The sequence below is a fragment of the Tiliqua scincoides genome, chromosome 9 (assembly GCF_035046505.1).
Source record: "Tiliqua scincoides isolate rTilSci1 chromosome 9, rTilSci1.hap2, whole genome shotgun sequence".
Lineage (NCBI taxonomy): Eukaryota > Metazoa > Chordata > Lepidosauria > Squamata > Scincidae > Tiliqua > Tiliqua scincoides.
The window spans coordinates 22,653,961-22,680,325 of NC_089829.1; the positions used below are offsets into that span (position 1 = coordinate 22,653,961).

Sequence of the window (26,365 nt, forward strand, 5' to 3'; positions counted from 1 at the left end):
GAAGCTTCTGGCCGCACCACACCTTTCTGAACACTGGTTCAGAACACTGGAACACTGGAACACTGGTCTTGCTGGTTTGATGGAACAAAATGCCACCAGGGGCTCATCCAGGACACACACCCCCTTTGGTATTCTGTCTTACTAACACGAAATGCCTCACAAACACAAACATGCCTCACAAGTCCCTTCCTTGCCAAAAGCCATGCAGGTGAGCTTATGGCCATGGAAACATTCCAGGGCAGGCCTAGGTGAGCCACAGGTCATGCTCATAGCCTACTGCTCTTGGACTCAGACTCTCCCGTCCTTGGATTGTTCCTAGCTCCAGGCCAGGTGAGGATTCTGCCCCCTCAACACACACACTCTTCCTGCATGATGTGACTGGGGTCTTTATTCCCTTGGCCAATCCCAGAAGCAGGTCCATGGCTACTCTTGTCCCCCCAAGGCCCACTCTTGTCCTCTGGCCAGGGATGAAGCCTCATGTTTGGAAGAGTCCCTGAAGAGCCTGTGAACCTTCGCTTGTCCCAGAGGGTGACATCCGAGGCAACAAGGCCCCATTAGCTTGCAGAACTCTGTCTTGAGGCTACAAGGTGCAAGCACCTCACACTTCTCTGACCTCCACACCCCCTCTCCCATGAGCAAGCCTTGCACCCTCCAAATGTCACTCTGCATGGTGGTAAAACATTCCAGTTCACTGGAGCTCACAGTGTCCTAAGGTAGGACCACAATTTTCTTCTCGAAGGTCTGTCGGGGGAAGAGAAAGTCCCTCATGATCCCATCCAGCTCCTCCAGGGCAAGCTGCGCATGAAGCACAGTGACCTCGTCTTGCTCACTGAGCACCACAGACTTCAGCAGGCGGTACAAATCCAGCAGGACGTCCTGGAGAACCTGGAGGAGAACAAGGTGCATCAGAAATGAGTGTGTGGATGTGAACAAGCTGGACCACTGGACCAGACAGCTTTCTGAGTTGGTACAGGAGCAGCCGGGTTGCTGCACCCAAGCGAAAGATGTCCGGCCAAGGGGCCCTTTGCCTGTTTTGGAGGCCCTTTGGCTGGGGCACTGAGCTGGGAAAGAATGCCCCTCCCAGAAGCAGGAGAGCAATTCTTCGCCCTTCCACAGAGGGCAGGAGAAGAAATGCCAGTTCTGAATTCCAAAGAGGCAGAGTCAGCTGCAAAAGCCCAAAGGACTACCCCTGCTGCCACTTGGCTGCTCAGTGAACAGATGAGGAGGGAAGAAAGCCCTTTCCAGGGGGTGGGCAGCTACCTGTCTGAAAACACTTCAAGTCAAGTAGAGGGGTTGGACCAGGGACTCCATCTGGACTCCTCTGCCTGCCAGGTGCCAGGGAACACCTCCATTGTTCAGCTACAATATCTGCCTGCTGCTCACAGCCATAGTTCTATAAAGAGAACTAGCTGGCATGGAACCCAAGGAAAACTCAGAGCAGGTGCACTGCTCCATTCATGCCCCAAGGCAAGAGGCACACACCTGGCTGTTGCCACTTTCAGGGAAGTAACCCGGCAGCAAGCCACTGCAGCAAACTGGCCTCTCCTCACCACTTGATCTAGTGGCGAATGATCAAAGGTTGGCTGCAAGGGATCCTGGGTGGAGCAAGGCACAACCGAAAGCCCAACGGAGCCTTCAAGGAGTCCCACAGCAGAAGGGTCTTTCCTGCTTCAAAGGGCAGATGTGTTGAGAGGCTCCCCACGTTTAGCACCCACATTCTGAGGCACTTGCAGCTCTTCCCCCACAATCCTGGGGGATGGATGCTGCAGCACAGCCATTTTCATACCTTAGCAGAGGCTTTTTGGCACCCTGAATGCCAGAGAAGTGCAAGGAAAAAGAATAATAAAAGCCAACCTTGTAAAAAGTAATTGCGCTGCTACAAACGGTCTGAAGAAGGAAGTGCCTCGACACTCCCACACTGAAGAGGTGCCTCGACACTCCCACAGCCTCAACTGTTCTCAGGATGGGACAGCAGCTGACGTATCTGGCCAGCTGGCAAAAGGCATAGGGTTTGCTACAAGGCCAGGAGTCCTAAAACTTCCCAAAGGCTCCTGCTTTACTGCAGTGTGAGCTTGTGTAACCAGGTATGAAGACAGGCACAAGGGCAGGAAGGGGGTGGGTCTGGACAGCAAGGATGTGTTTGCAGAGGCTGGAAAGGCCTCCACAGAGGGCCTTGTGGTGCACACAAATGCCCCTTTCATTTCAGGGTCTGACAGCAGGCCCTCTGTCTGGCCAAAGGTGGGAAGAGAACCAGCCCTGCCAAGGACAGAGAGTAGTTCCAGTGTGGGGCAGGAGGCTCTTGGGCAATCCATCCCAAAGCCCAGCACTGGCAGCTGCCGTAAGAGAAAGGGCCCAGGCCATGAGCAGCTGGAGCCATCTTCTGCCTGCAGCAAGCCACCACGGTGCAGGCTGCTGTTGCCCTCCCACACTACAATAACTCAGGCAGGAGTGTGGGAGACCCAAGCCCAAATTTCCATGCAGTCACAAAAGGTCCCAGGGTGGCAGGTTCCTTCCTGCTCTGAGGCTCAGTCAAAGAATAAACCACTTGGGAACTTCTTTGTAGAAAAATGGTATATAAATATTCTTAACCACAGAGCTCTAGTTGCTGAAGAGAGATGAGGAAATAAAGCCACGTCTAAAAGCCAGTCACTGCCTTGGGGGGGGGGGGAGATACACAGACTGATGTTTGGAGCCCAAGACAGACAGACAAAGAGCCCCTTGGAGGTCATGACAGCAGCCCTGCCCTGTTACCCAAGTGCCTACTGTAAACGGGAAGTGGGCCATCTCTACCCAGCCCAGGCAAGGGAGTGGTGCTTCTCTGCCTGTATCCAGTGGGTGGCTCACCTCCGTGGCCTTCTCGCTCAACCCACGCAGCAGGAGAACCACCACATGGATGGCTGCTCTCCGCACTTCAGCCTCAGGGTCAGTCTTCGCCACAGCTGTCAGACACGAAGCCACCTGCCAGGCAGAGAGGAAGGGCAAGAGCCGGTTAAGACAGTTGGAATTCCCTGCCCTTCTCAGACGCTCTTTTGGCTGCTGGCTCAGAAATGAGCCACATGGTACACTTGGGAGGTGAGAATGCAGCCTGCGCACTCCACCCATGCCAGGCCATGTGAGAGACCCTGAAGCCAGGAAATCTCCCCTGCCCTCAGAAGTGATGATTACGGCCATGGGTGGGGAGCTGCCAAAGCACAGCTCCTTTTGGAGCATAGAAGCCGGCCATCCGGCTTGGGGAGGCCTCTTGCCACAAAGGAGTCCTAACTTGCAGGCTCTGCAACCAGCAGCAGAGGAAGGTGTAGCGGAGATTCCCTCCTCTTGCTCAAGGGCAGCGTCTCCCCCCTCCTCCTCTGCAGCAGCTCCTGCTGAGTCAGCTGGCAATCAGCCTGCTGCAGAGCCAGAAGCAGCCCTCTCTCCGCCCAGGCGCACACACGAAAGTGTGCCTGGAAGCTGGCACCAGGCTGCCCCTCTGCTGGGGACAAGGGAGGAGAGGAGAGTATGAGCGCAAGGAGGCAGAGCTCCTGACCCTCCACTACAGCTGTTCTACAAGACTATGGACTGGCCCTCAATGGTATAGGGTGAGCTGCTGCTTCCTGTTCCAAATCCAACAGCCATTCCACCTTCCCCTCTACACAAACCTTGCAGTTTGGCTCCACATAGCTTTGGTGCAACAGGCTCATGCCACATACAGTTGCCATTGGCTCTCAAAGCTGAGCAAAACCAACCTTCCCTCAGTTGGGGGAGAGCCCCTGGCAGCAGTGAAGCCATGGCTGGCAGATTCACGATCACCATACAAGGTTGGCCAGCCACCCCCCCCAACTAGTGCTGACCCTCTCTCCTGCTATCCCTCTCTCCTACCCCTCCCCACTCTCAGTACTTTCCTACACCTGATCTGGGGCTTCTAACTTGTGTTCGTGATTGTGAGTCAAAAGCCCAATGACCGGAGGTCATACTGGAGCTCCTGACATCGAGCCAGGGGGCTCAGTCTTACCCGAGGCCTCCAGTTCTTGCCTCTGGGGAAAAAAGCAGATGTGGAAAACCAGGCTGGGGGGAAAAAAAGGCCTCATCTCTGGGCATCCATCCATCCTCCTTGGGGTCCCACAGCTTCAACCTCACTCAACAGCCCTGGAAAACTGCCTCCTTAGCGGCAATAAGGCCCCCTTCATGGGAGGAGGTGGTAGCAACACGCAAAAGATGCATGACAGCAATGTGCAGCATAGGAGGCTGCACCAGAGCCAGCAACACCCACAGGCCTCATGGGAACTACAGTAGCCAAGGCAGCATAGGGTGTGGGACCCACCAGGACTCCTCAACACCAACAGGGCCACAGAGACCTCATGCTTCCAGTTTGTAACAGGGTATGGTCAAACCCCCCCCCCCCCCAAAGCTGTACTGTTGCCCTTAAAGGGGACAGGAGAACATCCAGGGCTGATACCTCATGGACCACAGCACTCAGCTGGAAATGAAGGATCTGGCAGAGTTCGCCCAAGTTGGACAGGCTGCTGGCCCTCAGGGTGCTGTCAGGGTCTCTTGCTCCTCGCAGAAAAGCATGGATCAGGTCATCTCGGTGTGGGAAAACCATATCTCCTGCATGGGGGGAGGAGACCCAGGTGATTAAGAGTTGCTCATCAGTTGCAGAGCAGAGCTGGACACTGGACAGAAAGGGAGCCTGCAAAGGGTTGCAGAATTCAGAAGCGCAAGGTCTGCTGGCCAAACAGTGGGTTGTACCTGGAGAGTCCCCTTTCTCAAGACACATAGCAGAGACGAAGATCAAGGGGACTGGAAGACAGGTGGGTCCCGGGCAGCTGGCACAGCAGCCCCCCTCCACCAGAGTCAATTTTCCAACACATGTGAAACCCCCACACACCACAGGCCCTGTCTCTGGGCGGGAGAGGTTTCTTTGGAGGCAGTTGAGTCACACGGTGCAAGCCATGGGGTGGGGCTGGTGGTGCTTGAACAGTTGCAAACTTATCACGTGGCTGCTCAGCACTGCAGCTCTGACCTAGGAGTCTCCTTGGCTTCCAGGGCTCTGCTATCAACTATGCAGGATCACATGCTCTGGCAAGCACATGCAGCCGACCATGCGCCTCCATCCCTTTGTGCCGCTTATGCAATTGCCAGCCTCCGGTGGCCATCTCTGGCAGAGAGCTGCAGCTGTTGGCTAGTGCCCAGGGCCACCTGCAAGACACTATGATGTTTCCCTTGGACTAGCTCTGACCCCTACCCTTAGGGGAGGCCAGGCCCAAATTGTGGTACCGAAGGACTGCAGTAGCAGTCAGCAGCCGGCCCTTACTGGGCTTCTGGCACCCAAGTGGGTGGGTGGAGCTCCTGATTTCCACAGTTTACCTCCCCCATGCTATTTTCCATCTCTTTCGCCCTGTACCTGGGACAGCTCCTCTACTCTATTCTGCTGATTACTCAAACATCTGCCCCCCTCCCCAAAGTTCATTCCAGTCCTCCACACTTCCTCAGCTGCCCACCTTGCTGGATGCACAAGTCTGCTGCCTGCTGAGTCAGGCCCCTGGTCCCCCCTCCAGCTCAGCCTTGTGCACACTGACTGGCAGCAACTCACTGAGGTTTCAGAAAGGCCCACCCGAGACCTTCTGTGAGCAGAGCCAGCATGCACCCATGGATGCTTCCTGCCCCATAACCCAGCATATCATGCCTGGGGTTCCAGTGAGCCCTCATCTGCACTTGCAGTCTCTTGGTTCACACTGCAAGGACCGGAGGCTGCTGAATTCCAAAGTCCAGGACTCCGTCCCCAATGGAAGAGTTGGGATGGGCCAGACAAAAGGCTCACATTTGCACTGCCCCAAGACCTGAAACACCCAGGTCTTGATCTAGCAAAAGGAGAGCAGCAGATACTTTTACACTGGAACCCCTGTGATCCATCAGCTGCAGCCAGTACAACTCAGAAGCTCAGGAAGCAGACATAATCCCAGAAGTTCAGACCAGGGTGCCTCCTCACAGTCCCAAATCCTCTCCTGGAGTCCCCCACCCCCAGCTTTCTTCCTTGGGAGGAGAGAAAAGGTCTTGTTTTTGATGTTGCTGTGGGGAAAAATGGGAAATCAGAATGCCCCATGGATCTGCTGCAGGTCACTCTTTGGTCTATCTGTAGATTCAGATCCACTCTGGCCCTCTCCCTGCTTTTGGCAAAGGGGAACATTCTGGCCAAATGCAGCCTTGTGCTGAGAGAGCTCTACAGCAAAGGCAACCCCCCCCCCCACACACACACATATACACCCTGAGCCATCTACAACAGGACCTGCTTCCTCCACACAAACAGATTCTGCCTCTGGAAGCCCAAATACAGAAGGGAGCAGAGGTGGTCGCAAAAGAAGAGCTGACCTGCACCAATCCTTGCTCACCCAACTCCGGTCTTGGGCACCAGCTGACACAACCCACATGTTTCCAAGACTCTGGTGACGGCGACAAGGCTGAGCACATGTGCCGTGCAAAATTAGCTTCCATCCCGCGTAATTGCAAGATGCCTTGCTAGGATGCAGCGCCTGCAGTGCACCAGCCACGGGTGTCAGGCACATCTCCCTCCCTGGCGTTCACAGGCAGCGGAGGAGGCCTAATTATTATGGCTCTCGCCTACTAACACAGCACCCTGCGTGAATCAGACACTGAATGAACAAAGCAAACCCCCTCCCCCATGAAGCAGCATGGGGTGATCCCTGAACAAGACAAAGAAGGGTCTCCACTGACATCCTGGGGGCAGTTCTGAGATGAAGACACCCAGCTGGGTAACGCAAACCCTTCAGGAGATGCTCAGAGGAAGCAAAGCACCCCTCCCCCCCCGCAAACAGAAAGGAGGCAGCAGGCACACGTAGAGCACAGCCACCCTGCAGCAGCAACTTCAACTGCCCCCCACCCCACATTATACATAAGGAAAGGACAAGTTAGGTTGCACAGGTTCCTTTCCCTTCTGTAGCCTTTCCAGCCTGGCCAACAGATCTCAACTTGCCTTTTGGGGAAGAAAAGCTAAGAAGGGTGACACAACAGCATCACTGCTACTGCCAGGATACAGAACAAGCAGGACGCCTGCATGCGCAGGCCCCACCTGCCACAGTCCACGCTCTCTACAGAGCTCCAGGGCAGCCGCTATAGGCACACTCTGACTTCCCCCCACTCCGTGCACTTACATGTTGGGGAAACGTGTCTGGCTAAGTCAGTGGACTCCATCAGCTCTCCTCGCCACAGCCAGATGCTCCCGGACATTTACACAGAGAAACTGATGGGTTGCCCTGCTGACAGGGCAATGGAATTGATGGAATTGATAGAGAGGAAACGAAATTGGAAACTCTGCTCTGAGGAGCAGGAAGGTCAGGGGCGGAAAGTAGACAGGGCAGTTCCAAGTCCAGGCATGGCCCCAAGGTCTCCCCAGCAGCCACTGCTCCCTTTTGCAAGCTCTGCTCCTGCGCTCCTTGTCTACACCTGGGAGGAACTGCTATGGAAAGAAGGCAAAGCATGGCCCTCCACCAGGTGAACCTCTTCCAGAGCATTCTCCTGTCTCCCCCTTGTATCTCTAGCCAATGGCTTATAGAAGGGGTGGGCAGCCACAGTGCTTGGGGAAGGCTCTTTCCCACTAAGGAGAGACACAAATCCAGACACACTGTGGAGTTTGGCCACAGCCAGCATCCCACAATGCAGTGGAGCAACATCAGTCCCACAACACAGCAAAGCCTGTAAAGAGGAAGAAAAGGAATGGTGAATATGCTCTCCAGTTAGTACAGCAGTACTCAAAAAATGTGAAAATGCACACATAATTTCAGTTAGTCTGTTTACAGACAGGCGAGTCTGTGCACGTCAAATAGGGGGCTGTGTTGGTGTCTGCTTGGAACACAAGAGACTGGATGCCCCAAGCAAGCCCCCTCAGCTTCAGCAGTAACCCTACAGGCTCTTGGGACAAGTTGGGCAGGCAAGGAAGTCACTACACCTTCAGGAAGACAGACCTTCAACTCCCTAGGAAATCAGGAAGCCAATTGCTGGGGCACTGATGGGGCCTTGTGTGTTCCAATCCACAAAGCTATGCAACTGGAAGCTCTTGGGAGAGAGGCTGGCAAAGAGTGAGCCTGGAAAACGAGGCAGAGAGAAGTCAACAGGTTGGCCGAGAGCCTTCCTTGCATGGGGCGAGGTGGGCCCCCCCCCCACATCCAGAGAGTACTCTTGCTTTAGGAACAGGAAGGAGCCGGAAATGCACCTTGGGGAATAAACAGATACAAGCAGGAGAATAAAGCTCTGAACCAGAGGGGAGCAATTATGTTATTATCTTTCAAGACAGGGCCCTTTGCCAGCAGCAACTCTTCTCTGTGAGCCGAGAGATCTCCCAGTAGAAGGTGGGTTGGAGAGAGTGCAGCCGAGTGGCCTCAGCACCCTCTTCCCAGCAGAAAAGGAAAGTAGACCAAGGATGGGAACAGGGGAGAGCTGGGGCTTCTGCAGCCCCCTCTCTGGAGGTGTGAGTCAACCTCAGCCTTGCAGGTGCTGGCCAGGCCAGGCTTCCCAGGACGGATGCAGAACAGGAGACCACCAGAAACTCCAGGATCCCACTCAGCATATGATGACTGATCTGTGGGAGAAGATACGGCCCTGACAGCACTTTTACACATGTATGCCTTGAAGGTATTCCCTCCAACAAGCAGCTATCGTGCAGGATGCCAAAATGTTCCGTTGGAATCAGCCCTGCAGCTGGGCGGGTAATTGCTAGGTTTCTCAATCTGCAACCTTCTTGCTTCATGAGTTCCATTCTTAACCCAGGAAGAATTTGATTCCCAAGTCTCTGGCAGAGGCCAGGCAATGACCTTGGACAGGGTTAGAACAGTTCAGCCAAGCACACAGTACCCTAAGCAGCTCTCAGTGGAGGGGACCTGGGGTTGTCTCAAGCAGAGGAATTTACACTCAAGTCCCAGCAGTAGGTTTCAAAGCAAGGACTGTAAGGGAGAAGAGATGGGGCTACTTGGGGTGCCCCAGCAGCTGTGGAGGGGTTTGCCTCCAAACACGTCCCAGAATCCCATGCAGCACACAGGGTTGCTGACTAGCAAGCCAACTGCTGTGTCAGAAAGTTTGGAAAGGTGCCGAGAGCTTCACATGCTGGCCGCCACCAAAGGAAGAATTTCTTCCACTTTCTCCCAGCAGCCCAGCAAAGCCCTACCAGGAAGGAATGCATGCTTCTCTCTCCCCCTCCCACTACAAGAAGAGCCAAAACTCTGTCTGTTAGCCCCTTTTTGCAGCAAACAAGCAGGTGGGGTGCACAGATGGATGGCAATTCAACCAGGTGCCAGGCTCAACACATATGAAACACAATAAGGCACAGTTGGCCTAGCAGGATTTGCAGCCTGAGATTCATAGGGGGGTGGTGGTTTAGGGCTCTGGAAACCTTGGTAGGGAAAAGACTCCACAGGGCCACAGTGACACCCTCAAGTTTGCACCCAGAGTCCTGCTCAGATGGCATTGCACAGCCTCCCCTCCCCCCCAGTTGCAAAGAGGAGCTGCAATGGCACTAAAACCCAACTGCTTTGAGAGATATTTAAAAAAAAATAAAAGTAAAATGTCAGAGTGCTCAGCGACTCCTTCTCATGCCCAGACAAGCCCCAACGTTTCAGTCATACAGCAGTCAGGAAGCAGTGGGTCAAGGCAGTCTCATTTTGTAATAGCTCTCAGCTTGCAGGAAACAGGTGGGCAATCCCTGAACGTGCATTTATGGAAATGAAAAAAGGGAACATTTAGGGAGCAGTGAAAGCACAGATCCCAGACCAGGCCCAGGGAGAAGAGGTGACTCATTCCTGGAAGCCCTTGGCAAGGGCTGGAGAAGCTAGGCCAGTTTGGTCTGTGCCAGAGAACCCAGAGCCACAGCAGGCAGACTCCTGGGGCAGGTCCAAGGGGCTTTCCATATGGTGCTTGGACACGCATCCCAGAGTGTGGGAAGAAAGAGGTCCGTGAAGGAGAAATGGGGGCCTTTCCCATTGCTGCCACTCCTAGGCGGAGCATGTCACCCACGCTGATCTGAGGCAAGAAGCTGTGGGCACCTGCAGACTGCCGTGGGTGGGGGCACACCCACAAAAGAGCTCACGCCGTCCCCTGGTGCTGAAAATGGAGCCAGAGTCTTATGCGGGCTGCTGAGCCTGCGCTCATTTAATAACCTGTGAGGCAGCACAGCAAAAGTCTTTCTGGGCAGGTGTGTTTGGAAAACCAGCTCATGCCCCTTTAGGTGGCCACTTGTTCAGGGTAGAAGCAAGCACACTTTGGCCACAGGCTGTTTCCTGTGCCTAGCACCTAGCAGAACTGTCAAAACTTTGCAAAACATTCCCACTGGAATCAACACACTCTAGGAACACAGAGCCAGCTGCCGGGACAGCCACGATCCCAATTCCACTGAGGGAACCGCAAACTCACCCAGTGCCCGGGTGGTGCGCATCAGTGCCTCTCCCACTTTCATCCTGGTCTCAACCGTCTGCACTCTCCGTGTGGCTGGCTGAGGGCTTCCATACTGGTCAAGGAGGGAGGGCAGAACTTGCTCAGGGAAGGTGTCTGACAGCAAAGCAACACCTGGAAATCAAGAGAGAAAGAGCAGCAGAGAGCGATTTACAAGAGCTTCTGGCAATTGTGTGGATCACCCAGGAAGGCCACCTCTACGCCATGACCTGCCTGTCCACTTGGCTCCTTAGGGAGGACTCTTCTGTTTTGTGCCCTGGTGCTTCCATAGGTGTGGTTGTAGAAAGCAGGCAGAGCATGTAACTCCTTCCCTTAGGAGATCAGATTGGCCGTATCCTTTCTGGTTCCTCAATGCCAGAGCAAGACACTTTTATCTTGGCTGGACTTCAGCTTGTCTGGGTCTTTGAGCTTCAGACCTCTTTCCACTCACTTGTTTACTATTTTCCATGTTTTTGATCATTTCTTATCTTGATCATTATTTCACCTTAATTCTTGGTCACTTCTTATCTTGCCCTATGACTACATCTCAGCAGCCTCAGGCATCTCAGGAATGAGGGGAAATGTGGAATATAGAACATTTTAATCAATAAGTAGAAGACACCAGTGAACACAGCATAGCTGCCTTCCAAGCCAGGGTAGGTTGGAGCAGGCAGCCAAAGCTGGATAGAGCCACCCAAGACCCAAGTCAGAAAGCCGGAAAAGCACCTGTTTGGCACTCCTGCTGCCCACAAGTTGGCCTAACAGGTCTGGAGTTGATGAGTGCTGCCTCCCATTTGCTGGAGGCAATTCTCCCAGAGAACCCACACTGCAGGAGAGGGAGCCACATCCATGAAGGAGCAGCAGTGTGCTCAGGTGGTACTGGAGCTCCTCCTAGATTCCTCACCAGGTGCCTTCTGCCACACAGAACTCTGCAAGGCTACTGCCTGGACAGGGTCAGGCCACGATCGGGCTGGAGAGCCCCAGGTTCTCTTTCACTGCCCCTGGAAGAGGCATCTTCAATCATGGAGCAGCCCACTGAAAGCAACCAGGTTGAGAATCTGTCCGGAGTCAACTCCTGAGTGGTGTCAAGTAGCCTCATCTCCAAACCCAGGGCAACAACTGGTCAAAACCACTCCCCACTCCCATGGCTATCACTTTACAGCCCAGTCCAATTAAAACCAGAGTGTTTTCCAGCCTAATTTACAGTCCCCTTTGTGGCGTGCAGGGTGAACAGTGAACAAAGAGGCGCTGCTCTGCGACCCCAGAAGCACCAGATCAGTAAAACCACCTGGATCTCACTGGAGCAGGCCTGACACCCTCCCCGAAACTGCTGCTTGCAGCCAGCCTTCCAGGCACAGGTCACAAGCTCCGTCCACCTTTTCAGTGATAGAATATTCACAGCCCTGAGCACAGGATGGGAAACCCAGCAAGGAGCAGGATGGTGGAAAAGTAGCCGGGGGCACTAATCAGTTCAAGGCTGGTTGAGGGGCCACTCCAGCGCCTGCCTGCTGTGCTGTGCAAGTTTTGGAAGACAAAGGACGGCCCTGCTCCTTCAGGTGCTGTGTTGGTCCAATTGCCAAGGAAAGCCAGCACCATGGAAGACAACGGACGATGCGGCCAACAGGAAAGGGGGAGACAGCTGCTCAGTAACCAGCTTGATTAGCACACCGATCGATCTGCAAATGACTGACAGGCCATGCTACTGGTCAGTACTGGTCTTGGGGCTCCATCCCACACACCCATTTCCGCCAGAAGGCACTGTAGAGTTTTTGTTTTTTCAGAAGTTAATTGGGATCCCTTGATGAACCCGGAAGCTAAAGTCTCAATCTCTGCCAATCCAGACACTGTTTGACCTTTTCTAAAAAATGTCAATTTGCATTAATTACAAATTCAGTTGATATACTGTGCATCCACCACCTGACAAATTCTGCACAATGGAACAGTTTTAAAAATTTAGCTAGGTTGTTAAAAAAAACTGCCAAAGAGTTAGAAAACAGTTCTATACAAGAAAATAAAATTGTAGTGCATGTTCTCACACAAATGAATGCCATTTAGGCCTCACTGAAACAGTTCCTTCTCCTTGCATAATGAGGAAGGCTATCCATTTCAGTTAATTCCAACATTTCAGCCCATCAGTCCTCCTTAAATGGCACAGTTCGGTTGCAAGAGGACTATCTTTGCTGCCGCAAGTACGGTTAAAATACATTTGTTCATTGAAAAGAGTCAATCCAGGTCATGTGAACAGCTGGGCAGGCCCACCTCTATGGCAGACAGAGGGCCCAATCCTATCCAACTTTCTCGCACTGATGCAGCTGTAATGCAGCCATGATGTAAGCGAACACACATTCTCTTACCTTGAGGAGACCTCTGTGACTGCCCCCAACTGCAGAATGCAGCATGCACCCCATTGGCACAGCTACATTAGCACGGGAAATTTGAATAGGATTTGGCCCTCAGGCAGCTGTCTCAGGGGTGCAGACTGCTACCTAACAATTCACTTCCACTGCTCTTCCACCTCTTGGGCTGACCTGCAGTCCAAAGCAGGATTTCCCTTCCCTAGAACCATCTGTGCGTGTTTCTTTCTGTGGCTCTCCACCACTGAATTCGTGGGAACCATGCAGATTTGGGGCACTGCTCCCAACAGATTTTGCATTAAAAGTTAGCTACAAATGCTTCTCACTACAATTACATTTGCAACTGTGGCCCAGGCAGCCCAGAACCTGCCAGTTTCTGAATTCCAAGCTTCTTGGAGACCAAGTTTGTGCGTTTCAGACCTTCATTTCCTGCTTGCAGAGTGCTGCTATAAAAAGTTGCAACAGGACACAGATTTTTACAGAGAACGGAGCATTTTTGCCTTGCCAAGCAGTGAGTCAGTAGCAGAGCCTGCCCAGGCAACACAAACATCTCTCTGCTCCTCTCAGCTCACAAGATAGGTGGGGACTTGCAGTCTGGAGACAGGGTGAGGAACCCTTTTGAGGCAGAAGCTACAGTGTGGCCATCGCCCCATATTTCCCTGGGCTCCTTGAGCAGCGCCATGTCGCTCTCAAAGCTGAGCTCAGCATGTGGTCTTTGACACCGTTCCCACAAGAGGCCTGTCAGCCTTCACCAGAGTCGTCCTGAGGTCATTAGTGCATCAGTGTGTTGTTTGTGTGGAACAGCAAACAGGTGCCTGTCACCTATGGGACACAAATAAGCCTTCAAACACCCAGGGTGGTGGGGTGGCGGTGGCAGCAGCAGCGAAGCAAAGCAGGACATGCAGGCACAGCCAGGCGGGCATTTCTGCTGTGTTCTTTCACTAATCCAGGCGATCAGGGCCTCCTGGCTGGTGCAGCTCTTGCCAGCAGCTCCAGTGGGTAGGACCTCTGCAGGGGTGAAAAAGTGCCCAGCTACAAGCAGCAGGCAGGCTCTTCCCTCTCACCAGTCTATTTATGGGCATCTCTAGCAGCACACTCCCTTCTTGCACCTTGAAGAAGCTATCCATCCTGGGCCCTAGGGTTGGGCAGGACAAACATCTGACTTGATGATCATTCCATCACCCCATGGGAAAAGAGACCTGGTCTGTGCCCTCCTGGGCACATCCAAGTGCTCCTTGCTCTTCAAGTAAGAGAAAATCCCCAGAATTGATATTTGTGAACGTGAATCCACTGAACCTTGAATGCTGCTGCAGCCTGCTAAACAAGACAAGGAAGCAGAGTGGCTCTGACAGTCAAGACCGAGCCACCTCTGCTTCAGGGGGTTTTCAGAGTCCCCTCCCTCCTCCAGCAGGTTCTGAGAAGGAAGACAGACAAGTGCCCCTCGTGCTCCAAGAAGCCACAGCTTCCAGCTTGGCATGTTTCTTGCTCCTCCCACACTATACACACTCCAGCTTCATACGGAAGGCAAGTACATCAGACATGCTTAAGTGCCTGGCAGCTGCTGCTGGGAACACCTTGGGATGGCTTCACTTTCTCTTTGAGAGCTGTTTGAGAGCTCTTAACAAAGCGAAAAGTCTGACCTGACGGGGAATGCACCTGACAGGCAAGGGGGTGCTTCTGTCACAGGCAGGCTGCTGCAGTACTTGCTTCCTCAGGAAATAGCCTGTGGCACAACTGCCTGCTCAGTATTGGCACAGTGTACCTGCCCAGATTATGACAGATCACCTTGCAGTGTTGCTTGAGAAGGGTTGCTCTGTTTGAGAAATGAATGGTGCTTCCTCCAGAAAGGAGGAGAGAGCGTTGCCAATAGGCTGGAAGTGCCAGTGCTACCTGGCAAGATGTTCACCTAGCCAAAGTTCTAAGTTATGAGGTTGGCCTCATTCTGATCTTCTGAGGATCATCAAGCTCCAAGTAGTGCAGAGGCCAGATGCCTTCATCCACTACTGAGAAACTAGCACCTCCTTCACACAGCTGCAAAGCTCCACATGTGAAGCTGGGCAGACGCCACACCCCATCCGCCACCCTCACACCTTCCCTTTCTAGCAGGAATTGATATTCCTGCTCCCAGACTGGAAGGCCCTTTGGCCTGACCTAGTCAGAACATTCGGGTTTCTTTATGTTCAAGCCAAACCACTTTCCTATGTGGTGGTTGGAGCTGGCTGCCTCATAATTAGGCTGGCTAGACAGCAGAGAGCTGTTCTGATTTTCATTCTCAGCACACCTTGACACAAACAGCCAGGTTCTGCCCGCTTACCTTGAATAGCCGACAGGTAAACAAAAGAGTCTTCGTGCTCCAAGTTCTCCACAAAGACCTGGAAGCATAAAGGCCAAGTGTCACCTCACACAGAAGGTGTTGTGACCTGCAAGTCACGTTCCTCTGTGCCAAATGTCACCCCCCATCTCTCAAGAACAGCATGGCACCCCCCCAACTCACCAGTTTTGCTAATAGGAAGTAGGTGTGGCTAAGTGGGGCACTGGGACTCATTGCTTATGCTAGGATTTACTTCTAGTAGACATGCATAGAATGGGGCTGTATGACACTATCCATAGGCTCTAGCCCAAGCCATCCCTCCCCAGTGCCGACTGTGCTTGGCATTTGTTTCCATGATCCAGCCTGGTGCAGCAGAGGCCAGGGAAAGTCAGGCCTTCTCCCAGGAGAGGCCCCAGGCAGCATACCTCCAGCAGCTTCTTCTGAACCGCCAGGGCCGCAGGGTCCCGCTGCTCTATCAGGTGGGAAAGGGTGCGCAGAGTGGCAGCTCGTGCTGGGATGTCAGGGTCGTAGGCTGACAAGAGGAGCTCCTGCAGGTCTTGGGAGCTGGAGCACGGACCTGCCACAGGCTTCCCAGTCAGGTGTCCTTTCACTGTGGCAGAACCACCGTCAGCAGTGGAGTTGCTGTCTGTGGAGACCCGTGGCTGAGGTACCTCATCTTGGGAGTCCTCTGCAGGATCTGGGCTCACCCCATCTCTTGCTTTGCCTGCTGGCCCTGACTTTCTGGCACTGTCTGAGACACTTTGTGCAGCAGATTGGACCACTTCTGCGGCAAAGGCTCCATGGGTGCAGATAGCGATGCGGAGATCAGCAGCCAGTTCCTGGATGACGGGCTCCGGGTAGACACGGGAGACCTCCTCTAGCAGGGGCACCAACTGCTTCAGTGTGGCGAAGTCAGCTGACTGCAGCTGGAGGAGGAGAGCAGCAGCTAGGTGAGCAGGGTGGCCAGGATGGAGGGAAGCTGGGATTCCCCTGACAATTCTCCCCTGGGCTGTGGAGAGGAAGTGCCAGGAGAAGGAAGAGCAGCAGCAGGGAGCCTTTGCCGCAGTTACTGTTATGGGCGTATGCAGAAGAATCCGACAGAGGAGATAAGATCACGCCCCAAGCTGGCAGGTGCAAACGGCAACTGGGTTGGGAACTTCCTTGGTAGCCTGCGAGTGGGGAAGCCATGTTCTGGGACACTGACTCAGGGCCTTGGGAGAAGAAGGAGCAATCCAGGGCCCAGAAGGACTCATACCAGCAGCAACTGGTGCTCAAGTACCTCCTGAGCCTCCAGAGTTCTCCATCTTGCTTGCATCTTGCTCCCACCCCTGCTTGCATCTTGCTTGCAGGGGTCGGAACTGATTCAGCTCCCCCCCCCAGTGCCCAAGGACACACTCATACTCCTCTGGCATTGTTGCCACCCCCCAGTGTGCCCCCAATGTGCCCCCCCGAGTGTGCCCTCCCAACACACACACCTGCTCCTTCTGCTTCACTGTGACCAGAAACTCAAGTCACCTCAGCAACACCAAGTCACCTCAACATCAAGTCACCTCAGCGGCAGGTTTGGCAAAGGAAGGGAGCAAGGGACAGGTGTGGACCACCCAGAAAACTGTGTCATAGCCCTAGTTGTGCTCCCCTATAGCCAGGAGTGCTCATGCTCACCTGTACAGCCCCTCCAAGCAGGACTGCCACCAGCCCCATAGCCATGCTCAAGGTCTGGGATTCCACAGTAGTTTCCGAGCTGCAGACAAGACCTGCACAGGCCCGCTGCAGAGTTGCGGCCACAAACTCCACAACCTACAGAGAGAGAAAGGCAGAAAGAGACTGCTGAGTCTCTGGAGGCACACTGTGTGTCCCTCTGAATAAAATGGAGAATGATCAAAGTCTTTTGTGCGCAGTTACACGACATTATTTCACAAAGTCTTCCACGATAATTCAGACCCATTCCCTTGGAGAAACACAGTGGCTTGTGTGAAATCACCTAAGATCACCTGTAATCTGCTCACAAGGGCCCTTCACCTAGGAAGGAGGTAAAGTGAGTCATCAGCCTGCTTCTGGCCACTCTCCTGATGCCTGAAATGTGGTCAGCGGCTTGAGATTCCAACTGGTCCCAGTTCACAGCAGCTGGAGGCAAATGACCACACAGCAACATTTCTTGAGGCAAGCCCAGGACACCAGGTAACAGCTCAGAGCTGCAGTGATGGAGATTTCTTGGCCATTCAGATAAGCAGGTAGAGGAACCAAGGAGGGAAGCCAAAGAGAGTTCTACTGGACTTGACCAAGGGGAATCCACCCATCCCCAGAGGCCAGCCAGGTGCATCAGAGTACCCACAAGCAGAGCGTATAGCCTACAACCCTCCCTCGTTGTATGCCCTCAGCTGCCGGCATGCAGGGAGGCAGCCTGATGCCCAAAGCGGCAGGGGGGACGGGACCAGATACAGCTGTCCTTGAACCCCAGACCATGCCTTTACCACTCAGGTGGCAGGAGGGGAGCTTGATCAGAGAGCTTGGCCGGGAGCACTTGTTAGAGCTTCATGACCATTTTTGCTTTCTTTCTTTGCTTCATGCCCATCTCCCTGGCCTCTGGGCTACAAACAGTCTTGGAACTAGCATTTCAATTGCATATGGTTCCCCCCCCCCAATGTCTGTCTGCCCCCAGGTTTGCCTGGCGGGCATGGGGTGGAGAGGCAGGGAACATGCAGTAACTGAGCAGAGGGCAAGGCTGGCCACCTCCTGGAAAAAACACACCCTGTCAGTTTCCATGATTTCTTTCCTCGACACACTTCAACTTTTCATCGAACTCCCTAATTATCTGAGCCAAAGACAAAGCTGGGGGGATTAGCTTTCTGTGCACTCAACAAGTCTGCTCTGTGGGAGACAACAGGACACTTTTGTGCTTGGCAGGAAACTCTGCGTCCAAAACACGGCCTCTCACCCAACAGGTTTGGGGCCCCATTCAGCAACCAGACCCCTTGATCTCCTCCCTCCAGCTTCCGGAGTGTCTAATGAAGCTTGAAATTAACACAGGCCCTTTCATCCTCTCCGGCCATCCGGCACTTCAGTGAGACCAGGCAGCTTCCACTGTGACCACCCAAGCATGGGTGAAGACAGATCCGCTTGGGTTTTTTAGGAAAATGCCCACCTCTGCTCAACTTACAAGCACAACTGGGGTGGCACAAATCGTTGCCCATCACAGACTTCTCAGGCCATCACTGTCTTGCAGGCCAGGAGAGGAGAAGAGAGGAGGCTGCGACGCACCTGCACAATGCTTGTGAAGAGGGTGTCTGTGACGCTGCTGCACAGCAGGGCCACCAACTGCAGCACCCGCAGCTGCCTCTCCTGCTGCTCATTATGCTGGCCGCAGCACTGCTCCAGATCCGCAGAACCCTGGCAGGAGCGCAGGGAAGACTCCACAGGTGAAGCACCTTGCCCGGCCAGGGGTGTCAGCTCCTGCCAAGGGGGGAAGATGGAGAACAGGCATTAAGTGAGCCCAGGAAGCCACCTGGCTTCCCTGGTGGTGTCACCTGCTGGTTCCTTATGCCCGACTAGCTGCAGCTCCCCAGGGCTTCAGCAGGGTCACTCCCATCAAGTGCTGCCAGAGATACTTTAAGAGATGACACCAGGAACGAAACCCAAAACCTTCTGCATGTAATGCATGTGTACAACCGGTAAGCAAGTATACTCTGCCAGTTATATTTTTGTGGGTGCCCTGTTTCCCCATCATAGGTGGAACACAGAGCAGCCCACAGACAACACCACACCAGGGTGTCCTGCAGCACTTAAAAAATATCACTTCATAAGAGAAATAGCCCAAGAACCCAGAGAGCTTGTGTGGTTTCAGTTGCATCTGCACACCACTGGCCAGGTGGAAAGCAGGTGGAAGGTTGGCAGAAAACAGGTAGATAAGAGTCTCTCTCTCTTAGGGTGCATTTCAGGACAGACAAACAAAAGGCAGGGCAGTGGCAAGAGTCTGGGTACCTTCCGAGAAGCAAAACTGCCTCCCATGCACCAAGGGAGGGGGGGGAAGCATAGGAAACAGACTGGCAGGAGGCAAGTGGGCCAGGGAGACAGGCTGGAGCCAAAGCACAGCCTCTGCAGGGGTTTTAAGCTCTCTAATTGGATCACAGCAATCTTTATGGTGTTTTGGCAATCCCTTTCTCACCCCTCCCTCTGGATGGGCTTACTGTGAACTACTGAACATCAGCAGTGGGCATCAGGGTCAGGCATCAGTGGGCATCAGTATGGGCATACTGTGGGCATCAGTGTCTACAGGATCCTGACTCAAGGAACATGTGTGCGTGCGTGCGCACAGAGAGAGAGAGAGAGAGAGAGAGAGAGAGAAACAAGAAGGTCCCGCTTCTTCCTCCAGAGAGGGATTATTCCCAGCTGTAAAACCCACTATTACACTTCAAAGACCCTGCTGTTGTCAAAACAATCCCAGGAGAAGCTGAGGGTAACCCTTTCCCATCCAGGATGCCCTGCAGGAGGCGCTGAGCCCTGCACATGCCACTGACAGGAACAGCCTCCTGTCTGAGTGCTGGAACCATAAGGGCACCCAACGCTGCCTTCCACCGAGTTGGCCCCAGTCTGTGCTCAGGACATAACTCTCGATCCCCACAACAAACAAGTCAGACCTCTGTGCAAGTAGGCAGGCTCCCAGTCGGAGGGCTGTCAGCTGCCCTACCTTCAAGCAGCGGTTGAAGAAGTCACCAGCCAAGCTGCTGTGCTGACACTGGGCCACCAAGACCACCAGCTGCTCCAGCTGCCACTGTTCTGAGGACACCTTCTGGTAGAGAGCCTCCTCTTCATCACTGCAGGACAAGAGGCAAGCACTGAGGCACAGAGAGGCAGCAGCTCTTCTGGTGCAGCCCTTCAAGGTTTCTGAATGGTGCAGGGCCCACCATCCCCTTGAGACTTCCTTCTCAGGCAGTGGGCCAGGATCAAGCTCTGCTGCAACTCAACAGGCCAAGGAGCCCTGCAGGGAAGACCGGGGGCCTCATCACGCCCTGCAAAGTCTCCTCATGAAGCTACTCCAAGACAGACTTGCTCTTCCTTGAATCATGGGAAAGGGCCTGCTGCGAGCAGAATGCCTGCAGGCTGCTCACCAGGACACTGACTGGTTGGCTGAGCCATGGTGCTGCATTCTGCAAAGGCCCATTGCAAAGGTCTATTCAGGAGGAGCTTGTAGAGATGAGTCAGTGCTAGTTAGAAGCAGGAGGCACTGCCTTTGCCAGGAGCAGGCCAGGTGGGTCCTGTGAAAGTCACGCGCTTTCAGCCTCAGTCTCCCTACCCGTACCTGTGTAGCACACACAGCACATGAATGGATTTGTGTGTCTTAAAATACAAGATGGAAAGTGGCCACAGGAGGATGAGGTATGGAGAGGGAAAAGGGGGTTGGCTACTCCTGCTTTCCTTGCCTTGGACAGGGCCATGTGAATCACCGCTTCCTATTTGGAGGGGGGGAGGTCAGAGAAACCCCTTCTGTTCCTTTATCTGCAGACTTTTCCTCTACACACAGAATAGGGGTGAAGCTCCAGCTGGGAATTCCTGCCCCTAATGAGAGGGTCAGTCAGGCCCTGTCTTCCTCTTGCAGCTAACAAGGAGCATACCAGCCTCAGGGTAGAGGATATCAGTGGCACTCAGTAGTTCTAGAATTGGACCCTTCAGGCTTGCTGAGTCCTCTGCCTGCAGGAGCTTACCCCTCGCCATGGCTGCGGTTTTGTGTTTCAGTTACCTGAGCCCTTGGCAGGGAGTGTCTTCCAAGCCCCCCCAGGCACTCCAGGCTCTTATCTCTCCATCTTGACAGGCTGACACTTCCTCCCAACCCCTGGCTCCCCAGCGCTTGATGGCTCACCCTTGTTTCATCACTTCAGGATTCTATCAGCTCTCACTCCCCAAAACACCCTTTGCTGCCCTTCTGGAAGCCAGGATCTGACACAGCAAGCAGAGCGCAGGTCAGTTCGGAGGAGTCTGGTTGCTCCTCCAGTTGGCCTAGAATTCAGGGAGGAGGAGGCTGCCCTCAAAGACAACCGCCTCAGTTTTGATGAGCTGGGTGGGGACACTCAATCCAGGGCAGGCAGCAGGTTGACCAGGAGTCAGTGGTACAGCAGTCTACAGAAGCCTGCATGGGCCTGAGACTCCTCGCTGCCTAACAAGAGCAGCCAGGAAAGGTTCCCTTCCCCCCCCCAACAGAGCTGCAGAAACAGGGAGACAGTAGGGGGTCAGGTGTATGAGAGGACTGCAGGTTCAGGTGCAGGACAGCACACAATTTCCTGGGTTGAGCAGATGCCTAACCATGTGCCTTAAGTGCCTGTGCTTCCCCCTTGGGCCACTAATTGCCCCCCCCCCCCCCGTGGCTGCTGGCAAACCTCAGGGTTCTAATGGAACAGGAGGGGCACTAGAAGCTGTCCAAGCCAGCAGCACTGACCAGCAGAAGCTCTCAGGGGTTCCAAATGGAAACTGGCCTATCCCAGGCCTCCCTGCAAGTGCTGCCAACAGGGACCAAGCCTGGGCCCTTCTTAACACCAAGTGGGAAGGGCTCCCACACTGAGCTATGCCCCTCCCCCCCAGAAGCCTGAGCTCTGCCCAACCTAATCCACTGAGCAGACTGCAGCCACTTCTCCACCCACATTCAAATCTGCAGACAACCACGCCTGCCCCAGTCACAAGAAGCAGGAACTCCCTTTCCCACCCCATGGTCAGTCACAAAAAACTCAAGGCCAGTCTGAGGGACCGGAGAAAGGAGAAATGTGCTTGCTGGTCTGGAGCTCTGCACACTCTGAAGCAAAACGTTCTGTCACCAGGGTGGGCATGGTTGCTGTGGAAGAGGGCAGACGCTCCCAAGAACGACCCTGGACATGGGAATGGGGTGCACAGAGGCTCCTGAAGATGAGCAGCATCTTGCTCCTGTCCCCCAGAGTAGCCTCACTCCGAGCACCAGCTGCCACTTCAGCAGGGTAAGTCCACCATGTGCTGTTCCTCACCTGACAGCGGCTCTGACAGTGATCCTGACGCCCCCTTCACTGGCTGCTTGAAACTGGCAGAGTGGATGGAGGGAGGGCGTGGCTCCCCTCAGCCCTGAAAGTCCCTCCAGGGTGGAGAGAGCCGTCTCCCCCTTGCTCTTCTCCAAGAACCATAACAATATCGCCTGGCAGGGGGTGCTGCAAGGAAGGACATGCCACGTGAGCCTCAGGAAAGCACCACCGGGCAAGCATAGGAAGGGGAGGACAAAAGGGACAGATGTGTCCAGGATAGGTGCAAAAGGAGGACAGGATATGTTGACCCCAGAAGTGGCCAGGGTCATGCAAGTTGATGGTCTTTAAAAAGGACGAGAGGTGTATAAGTTGTTGCACAGCGCCCCCCCCCCCACCACTCAGAAGCAGCGTGGCTCTCCAAGCACCAGTTGCTAAGTAGCAACAGGTTGGACCAGGGTCTGTGCGCTGGCCTTCTTGTGGGCTTCCTAGACAAACACAACTGGCTGCTGAAGGGAATGGGATTACGGACAGGATGGCCACACAGAGCCAGATGATCCCAGAGCTGCAGGGACCTCAGTCAATAGTTTGGCCCAATACCTTGATGGGGCATTGGGCAGCTCTTCTGCATGGCCCCGTGTGGCTTTGGCCCTCGCCCAACTTGACCCAGTGCTGCACTCTCAGCCAGCACAGCCAACACGCCAGCCCTACAAATACCCCCATCTCACCTGCCGGAGCAGTCTGCCTCCAGGCAAAGTGGAACTTCCCTCCATGTCCCAGGATTCAGCCCCCTCCTTACCGTAAGTAAGAGACATTCTGCTTGGTGAAACACCAGAGAGAGAAGAGGACTCCCAGGGCCATCTGCAGGGAATCTAGTAACACAGCCGAGGGTTCATTGCCAACCACGTACACCTGCAAAAAGAAGCACCAGCACTTGGCAGTGAGAGGAGGAAGGAAAAGGGGCACTGGTCAGACCCTCACAGGACTAGGGCCATTTCACACTTAAGATCGTAGAACAAGCCAATTTGCTAGACCGCAGGCGTACAAAGATATGCCTGAAAGTGTGTCGGAACGTTTGTTGCAGTCTCTAAAGCCCCAGAGGAGGAGATGAGAAACACCAGCAGCCTGCAAGGCAGCATATGACACCAAAGCTCCCCCCATGACCTAGCAGGGGACAAGGCCAAGTGAGCAAACATCCATGCAAACTGCCTGCTTGAGAGAGGACAAGGCACACCACTTTACTTTGCACAGAATTTGCACTTTTGGCACATATGAGGCCTCTTGGGCATCTCGGAATAACCTTGGGACTGTGGTTCTCTGGGCCAAACAGAGACCCATGCCAAGCCTCTGCCTAGCCCTCTGTGGAATTATCAGCACACAGTGTGACCCGACAGGCTCCCTTGCACAACTTAAAGGCACAGGTTCTCCGGGGCAGCCTTGTTACAGCAGGAGAACAGATGGCTGTGTCTTCAGGTGAGACAGAGCAGGTGATCTGTGGCAGAAGGCCCTAGGTCCAATCCCTGGCTGTGCCTCCAGCAGCAGATACAGAGAGGTCTCGGTCACGGCAGGCCATTTCAGCTCTGTGCAGAGCCACTTTCTATGTTCACACCTGTTTTGCAGCCACCTGTTGGCAGACTGGAGCTGTTCCTCAAGCACCTCAAGTCCTAAGTGCCAAAAAAGCAGATTCTGGGAGAAGGTGCTTCGCCTGTGGCCAATCTTCTTGGAAGCCCCCCTCCCTGCACATTGGCCACACACAATGCCTCTCTGACAAGGCCCCAAGGCAAGTTCCCCGCCCTGGCACCAAGTGACACTTACAGGACAAAGGCCCAGCTCCATTTGCGCCCTGGGCTAGACTGGGCTCCAGTCTGCCACTTTAATCCCCTTGCTGTCAGGTTTCTCACCCACTGCCATCAATGAGGGGCACGCCCCTGCACTCACAGGCATTTGAACAGGGAGCTGTGGCCAGCAAGCTGCCTTTGGAACCCATTTCTGCCTGCTGGCTTCTGTGAACCAATCATTACTGCCCAAAATGCTGCCGAGCAATCATGAGTGTTTAAGGGCTCAGACTGCTGAGGCGCCTGCCCAAGATCCCAACGCAACAGCCGGCTTGTGGCTCGGCCACCCCTGCTCACTGCAGAAGCTGGACCCCAGCCAAGGCAAGGCACACAGGTACTCTGTAGGGAGAGGCTCTGCTGTGTCTCTTATCACTCCAACTATCAGCTAACCTGAAATGCTCTTGCCCTTCCTGCTGACAAGCAGCGCTGCAGACACCCTAGAGGTTATCACTTCCACTAGGACTGAGCAGTGGCTCCCTAACAGGATCAGCAGAGGGGCTGCTTGCATCTTTCCCACCAGCTCCTTCTGCCCCCCCCCCCCACCTCTAGAGAGAAGAACCTGGCCGGTATCACCAACTCTCAGAGACCAGAGGAGGCAGCCTGAAATACTTCTACATATCCCTATTACAGATGTGTATATTTTAACAGTAAGTCCTTTTAGGAGCCAATCTTGGCTGAAATGTGGGGTATAAATATAATTAGCAAGTAACCGGCATCCCTTGGAGAGCAACTGAGCAGGAGGATCATTGCAGTAAATGGCTAACTCTACGCTACCTGCCGGTTTTCTGCAACTTGGATGTTCAAGAGGCTCTCAGACACTGACAAGTCTGCTTGTGGTTGAGGTACTCCAGGTCCCCTTGCTGTGATGAGCTCAGCCAACCTCTCTCCACCCTCTGCCACACCCAATCGAGAGAGTGCAGAGTGACCAGGTAAGGTAAGGACTCTCCGTTCCAGTGATTCCCACTTGCTTGGCAAGCCATGCTGGCTACTCCTTATCTATCAACTCAGGGCTGCAGCAAGCCTGCCCTTCAGGCACTGACTATCCCCCCTCCTTGACCGAAGCTCCTGAAAGCCAACTTGGCAATTAACAGAGCCGGGCCATGATTTTGCTAAGCTTCTGACTTTTGACAAGCGGTTAATGACTGCTTAAGAAAAGATTCTTCCAAAGTGCTGGGTTAGCAATGCCATGTGAGGCGGTGGATCAGCCCTAGTGGTGCAGAGCATGAAGGGCAAAGCTGAGCAGACACTTACAACTGTGACCCGAAACATGCATGCTGCAATGCATGGCCAGTGCTGCAACAAATGAAATTCACGCTTCCAAGGGAACAAGGCATTTGTATCTTCACCAGCCAAGAAGCATGGCAGAAAGAGGCAGAATGAGACAGGAGCTGGGGCAAGAGCCGGATCAAGTGTGCAGGACCAAAGGGTGTCTACAGGCAGGAGGCCAAGATGTGACCCCAAGCTGATCAGGGTTCTGGAAATACTGGAGGGATGGCTCAGAGGAGGGCCTGCTCCCTCAAGGTTGGTGGCTGTCCCTCACAGTGAGGTCCCTCAGTTCAGCAGCAGGGTGCTTCTGGGTGCCAGCTGCCCCTGGGGAACTGACTCTGCAGCGAGACCACGTCGACATGGTGTGAGCCTGTTTTGAGTGCCACAAGGCACCCTGAGAACTTTCTGTTCTGAAGCCCAGGACAAACATGAACACATGCCTGAGGCACCTGGGAGTTGACTGCCCCCTTCAAATAAGATGGTCAACCCCATCACTGGGAGGAGGAGCAGGGCAAGAATGTGCTGCTCCCAGGCTCCTGCTCTGGGCGGCTCTTTGTACAAGAGCTGGGTTGCCATGTGAGGCAGATGTGGGCCAGCTGGACCACCCCTGCAAGGTTTTGGAGCAGAGCCACGGGGGCAAGTCCTACCTCTCCTCAAAGCATTTGCTGCCACTTCTGCAAGGGAACCTTTTCCCCTTTCCCCAGCGTAAAGATTTCTACATCATTCCTTCCAATGACCAGAGTGAAGAGATCATTTCTTGAAATACCAATTTCCTCCCATGTACACCCCCATTTCACTGAGGCCTGTCAGTGTTCCCGTGACATACCTTAAACACATTTTCCACACAGCTGCTGAGCTCCTCCTCCTTCATCAGCTCTGTCCCTGCCGGCAGGCCTTCCAGCGACACCTCTGAGCAACACAGAGAACAGCAACATCAGACACCTGCAGCCACTACCTGCTGTGGCCTCACAGTTTGGAGGAGCGCTCCATTGATCCAGTGTTCTGGGAGTGACAGAGAACAGTTCATAACCTCCAGGAGGAATCTGAGTGCTGCTGGCTGCTGTTAAGGGGCACTGGGAGAGACCCTGCATGGCTTCTGTCAGGGAGAGTCTCCCCGGGATCATGAGACACTCCAATATCGGGGAGCAAATAACGGAGGAACAAGGAACAAAACAAGGAGCAAGTGTTATAGGAGCAGCAGATCGTAGAGGGGCTGCA

The 26,365-nt window shown here is 54.0% G+C and overlaps 1 protein-coding gene across 1 annotated transcript in view; it reads right to left on the reverse strand.

Moving 5' to 3' along the window:
• Positions 1-368: 368 nt before the first annotated feature.
• Positions 369-26,365, reverse strand: part of TANGO6 (transport and golgi organization 6 homolog) — a 31,661-nt gene continuing 5,664 nt past the window's right edge. Inside the window, exons 7-18 of the mRNA XM_066637269.1 lie at positions 25,974-26,056; positions 22,846-22,958; positions 22,059-22,235; positions 19,760-19,886; positions 18,334-18,525; positions 16,738-16,872; positions 15,501-16,001; positions 15,079-15,136; positions 10,393-10,545; positions 4,433-4,584; positions 2,845-2,958; positions 369-885 (exon numbers count right to left, since the gene is read on the reverse strand). Of these exons, the coding sequence (XP_066493366.1) occupies positions 709-885; positions 2,845-2,958; positions 4,433-4,584; positions 10,393-10,545; positions 15,079-15,136; positions 15,501-16,001; positions 16,738-16,872; positions 18,334-18,525; positions 19,760-19,886; positions 22,059-22,235; positions 22,846-22,958; positions 25,974-26,056 (1,982 nt within the window). The 3' untranslated portion in view covers positions 369-708. The remainder of the gene's footprint in view (positions 886-2,844; positions 2,959-4,432; positions 4,585-10,392; positions 10,546-15,078; positions 15,137-15,500; positions 16,002-16,737; positions 16,873-18,333; positions 18,526-19,759; positions 19,887-22,058; positions 22,236-22,845; positions 22,959-25,973; positions 26,057-26,365) is intronic.